The sequence below is a fragment of the Mustela nigripes genome, chromosome 15 (assembly GCF_022355385.1).
Source record: "Mustela nigripes isolate SB6536 chromosome 15, MUSNIG.SB6536, whole genome shotgun sequence".
Taxonomy (NCBI): Eukaryota; Metazoa; Chordata; class Mammalia; order Carnivora; family Mustelidae; genus Mustela; species Mustela nigripes.
The window spans coordinates 81514541-81519491 of NC_081571.1; the positions used below are offsets into that span (position 1 = coordinate 81514541).

The 4951-nt window shown below is 43.6% G+C and overlaps 1 protein-coding gene across 5 annotated transcripts in view; it reads left to right on the forward strand.

The window, feature by feature from the left end:
* Positions 1 to 4951, forward strand: part of MYO16 (myosin XVI) — a 576627-nt gene that overhangs the window by 306424 nt on the left and 265252 nt on the right. For all 5 annotated transcript variants that reach the window (XR_009400078.1, XM_059378159.1, XM_059378158.1 and 2 more), the window contains exon 15: positions 2462 to 2579. Coding sequence is in view for 4 of the 5 variants with exons in the window: in XM_059378159.1 (XP_059234142.1) it covers positions 2462 to 2579 (118 nt within the window). In the remaining variant the exon portion in view is untranslated. The remainder of the gene's footprint in view (positions 1 to 2461; positions 2580 to 4951) is intronic.

Here is a 4951-nt window from a genome sequence, read left to right on the forward strand (position 1 = left end):
CTTCCCCCCCCCCCCCCCCCCCCCCCCCTCCCGTATTTCTCTTAACACATTTGTTTAGCGCCACCTATTGGTTGAGCAGATAATTAAAGGTGAAAAACGTTACTTCGGTGTAACCCGGACCTGAAGCTTGAATTCTTCAACCCTGCAACAGAGCCCAGTGGAAGACTGCCCTATGAGCTCTTGCATTTTGCTCAATGGGTTTAGCTTCCTACAGCTGGAAGCCCTCTATGTCCTTACTGTGGTTCTAGCAGTCACCGCCCGCGACACAGAAAGGAAACACGCCCTATTTCGCAGAGAGATGGCCTGGGTTCAAACCCCAGCTCCACTATTAGCAAGCTCTGAACCTTGGGGGACTTCCATAATCTCTCAGTTCCCTTTTCTACAGAATGGAGACACTAGAAAGAAAAGAAATATGTAATTAAGAAATAGGTACTTAATATAACAAAAGAAATAAAACAAATCTATGTATAAATGTACTTACCCATATATGTCTACATGTGTAGAGTATACATAATTTAATATGCAACTTCATTTATATTATGCGTTTTATATATATATATATATATATATATATATATATATATATATGAAAACTTTAGAGTGATGCTTGACACAAAATACATTTTGCTACTATTCTTATCAAAAATACAATGAATCCTTGTTATTTGTTGGATGCTTATCATGGGCTGTGCACCAGGCTGAGAGCTTCCCGCAGCTGACACTGAGGAAGGAGCTATTCCTGTGTTAACCTAAAAGAGAAGGTGGTTCGGGGACTCATGAACCGGGCTTAGTGTCAGGTTTGTTACTAGCACATTTGTTAATTTGTTATTAGCACAGCTGGAATGTGGGGGCAGCTGCTTCTCCCTCCACAGCACACGTTTTGACCCTATATACTCTAAATATAGGGTATATATTACCCTATATTTCCTGTTTGGGCATGTTATTCATTATCTTTTATGTCTCTTTTCTATAATAACAAGCCAGCTTATTTACAGATATAGCACCAAAATAGCTAGAAGCCAGAATATTTTAAAAAATCCATCCTAATCCTTGTTATGAATTTTTAAATGATTATTAAATGTAATATACATGTTGAAAGTGTGATTTACTTACACTGTTAATTCCACAATATACTTATGTAATTTTGAAGTATTGGAGAAGAAGCAAAAATCAAGACCTTTAAAAATACTATTTCAAATTATTTTTCAGTATATGTTTCTGCTATCACTATTATCACTTCACTGTTATGATCTTTAAAAGTAGGCTATTACAAAGAGATCTAAATTCTGGGATTTCTGTAAAAATCCAACATGTCTCCTCCAAAATTTCAAAAGTTCAAAAACCAGTCTTTTGGTATATTTTGCAAATACCACAAGCTTTAGCACTTGGGATTGTGCTTAGAATCGAAATACTATTTTGTCATCTTTCAGGATACAAAATACTTCTAGGTGAACCAAATGCTTTCATAGATAAGTATCCAGAAGGTTAAAAAAAAGCAGCAAAGTCTTTTTTTTTTTAATTTTTTATTTTTTATAAACATATATTTTTATCCCCAGGGGTACAGGTCTGTGAATCACCAGGTTTACACACTTCTTTTAACTTAGAATAAAATTCTCAAAATCTACTCTTACCGGAAATTAAAAAGAACCCATTGTATCAGTAAGGTGATGGGTTAGTGTCCTCTCCCTTGTGGCGGATGCAGGAACTGCATTTCACTGCGGTGACTTGAAAAAGACCGAAAAATACCTTTGAACCTTCCAGGTTTTCATACTTTCCGAAGAGTTGCTTGGTCATCATCATCATCATCACAGACAGGATCGATTGTGATAAGAAATGGTGTTTTCTCTATAGTCAGTGTTTAAGGAAACATGTCAGGAAAGAATTTCAGATGCCAGGGTTGATATGAAGATCTTCGTTAACGACGTTTTAAAGCCCTAGTTCCCCACCTCTGGAAGAGAACACTGGTGATGAGACACACCAAGTAAAACAGCCTCATCTGGAACTCTCAGTCCTGTTTCTGTGGGAGAGAACATCGGGGTTGAAAGTGTGTGTGTCTGTCCCCCGTTCAAAAGAAGGTTAGAAGCAAATGTTTAAGTTCATTTGTTTGTTTCAAAAGAAATTCTCACTGTTGCCTCTATGAAATCCAATTCCTTCCCTCCAAAACCACAAAAGCATTTCTTCTGTCCTATTAAGTTTGAAAGCCTAAATAACATGTGTTGAGTTGTTTATGTTTGTGTAAAGAGATAGCAAAGCCAAGTGAAGCCCTCTGTGTGTCATTATCTTATAATGTTTGAGGCAGAGGCTGCTCGTAGTTTGCCGTTGAAGAAAGAGCGAGTGTACAAATTCAATACAAGCAACAGGGACCCTCCTACCTAAGGGGATAGTTCTGTATCTTTGCTATTATTCCCTGGTTTTGTTTTTAAAACTGAGGAGCTCAGTGAATGTTTCCATCTTGCTACAGGTCATGTGCATCTTGGAGGCCTTTGGACATGCCAAGACAACGCTTAATGACCTGTCCAGTTGCTTCATAAAGTATTTCGAACTACAGTTCTGCGAGAGGAAGAAACACTTAACTGGAGGTAAGTATAAAATGAACAAAGGCAGATCTCAAGAGCTACCAGGAGAGGGCAGAAGAACCCCAAACACGGAGCCAACAGTGACCATGGGTCTGCGCTCCTGTGTGTGTGTGTGTGTGTGTGTGTGAGAGAGAGAGAGAGAGAGAGAGAGAGAGAGAGAAAGAGACAGAGAGATCAGATGTGCTCACCCCTGAGATGCCAGTTCAGGGCTTCTAAAATTATTGTGAATTGAAAAGTACTCAGAAATGTGGGGTGAAACTTTTCAAGATGATTATTGTATAAACTATATGATATGGAACCAAACCAAACATAGCTGTAATGAATCCTAGTTATTGAACGAAGAAATGACTCACATACTCAGTTAAATGAGAACTTGAGTACTTAGTGCCTTCATGCAACAGACATTGAAATTTATTTTAAATAGAGCTGAAGCTATGTTTTTAAAATGATTGAATTAAAAAAATAAAATAAAATAAAAATGATGGAATTAGAACAAATCAAAGCAACACATAACCACCCAACTAAAGCCAACTTTTTTGTTGTTAAGTAGTTAATGTGCACTTTATGAAAAGCGCTTATTTAAAATTCAACTAATTTAAGGGTTCCTGGGCGGCTCAGTTGGTTGAGCCTCCGACTCTCGATTCCGGCTCAGGTCGCGATCTCAAGAATCATGAGCTCAAGCCCCGCTTCAGGCTCTGCTCTCTGGGGGGTTGCTGGAGATTCCTTCCTCTGCCTCTCCCTCTGCCTCTCCCCCCGCTCATGCTCTCTCCCTCCCTTTCTCCCTTTCTCTCTCTAAACTAAGGAAATACGTCTTTAATTTTTTTTAAATTAAAACTCAGATAATTTAGAATTCACTTGGGATTTTACATCTTTCTAATCAAAGCAGATTATCCATGCAAATGAATCGTCCGGACCGCATTGTAGGTGGGTGCCTCCTGCGCTTGGAAGGATCGAGTGTTGTAGAAACTGTAGTAACAGCTGTCAGCACACAAACAATGCCTCAGTGCAGTGATTGTAGAAAGAGATCAATCTTAGTTGGGGTTTTCGAGTGCTCTTCGCCAAACAGAAGTTAGCTCTGACCGTGATTTAGAAACAAAAATCCTGTATTTTGCAGTAAGTGTTTGTCAAAATCCTCTATTACGAGGTGAAACTGGGTAAGGAAACGCAGGAAAGGAGTCAGAGGAGACAACTGTCGACCTTGGGGAAGCAGCTTGAATTCTGCAACAGGAGAGTCGTGTTTTAAAGATCGCGACTGCAGGCCAGGCGGGGAGACTCACGCTGTCAGGGAGACCCAGAGCGCAGCGGTCTTGAGCCTCCGACTCTGGTTTCCGGGTCTCGGTTTTCTAACCTGCCCTGGGAATGTCACACACACACACACAGACACACCCGCCGCCAGAGCGCCACAGCCTGACCTCTCCAGCTCCAACAGACCTCTCCAGCTTCCCTTTGCGCTTTGGGGGAGCTGTGTACAGAGCCTCAAGGCCAAAGGAGCCCCAAGGCCGCCGCTCCTGTGCGTGACTCTGAGACGAGCGCTCGTTGCACTCTGAGGAGCTTGTTGGAGATGCAGCCCTGCGGAGTGGGACTCTCTTCCCCAGGACTCCCGGTGCCTTGTGGGGCCACCGGGGCTGCGGGGCACCGGCCAGCCCACGCAGATCCCGCCCCCATGCTTTGCACACATGGCTCAGGGAAGAACCCTGTCCAGACTCCGCTCGTGTGACTTCATGCACTGGGAATTCCGTGTTCCCTTTTCCAAGATGAAGACATGATCATGGGCTTCTGCAGGATTGCCCGTTACTGACTTTGTGGACTTTCCTTCCGGACAGAATTTAGCAAGTTGTTCTCGAAAGTCATGGTTGGCAAGTTGGCGGAAAAGCCGGAGCATATGGTGGCGAGCCGCTCCTCCTACTCCTGGGGCGTCTCAGCCGGCGGGGCCGCCCACAGGGTTCTCCGGCTCATCCTCTCGGGTTAGCGCCCTTGATTCCATTCCTAGCGCCCAGGCTTGCTGGTTTGGCGTCCTCCTGCTACATTCTTTTAAAAATCTGGCAGTGATTTTGTGGTGGTTCTGCGCAACATCCCCCCCCCCCCAAAAAAAAAAAAACGTGAAGAGCAAAACCCATATTACCAAGCCGGCCAGTGCTGGTTGAGACTCCCTTGCTGGGAGCGGGGAAGGCTGAAGGGTCCCAAGGGGCTCTGCTTTCCCTGGGGAAGGGGATGGGTGAGCCTGTGTGCAGAGAAAGTGCACGGAGCGGGAGCCTGCTCTGGATGCACCTGCAAGGACACGGAATGCAGGACACGGAAAAGCAGAGTGTCGAGGGACACATGGCACGTGCCTTCACATACTCGCGACCACGTGGAAAGGGCTGGAGAACGAGGAT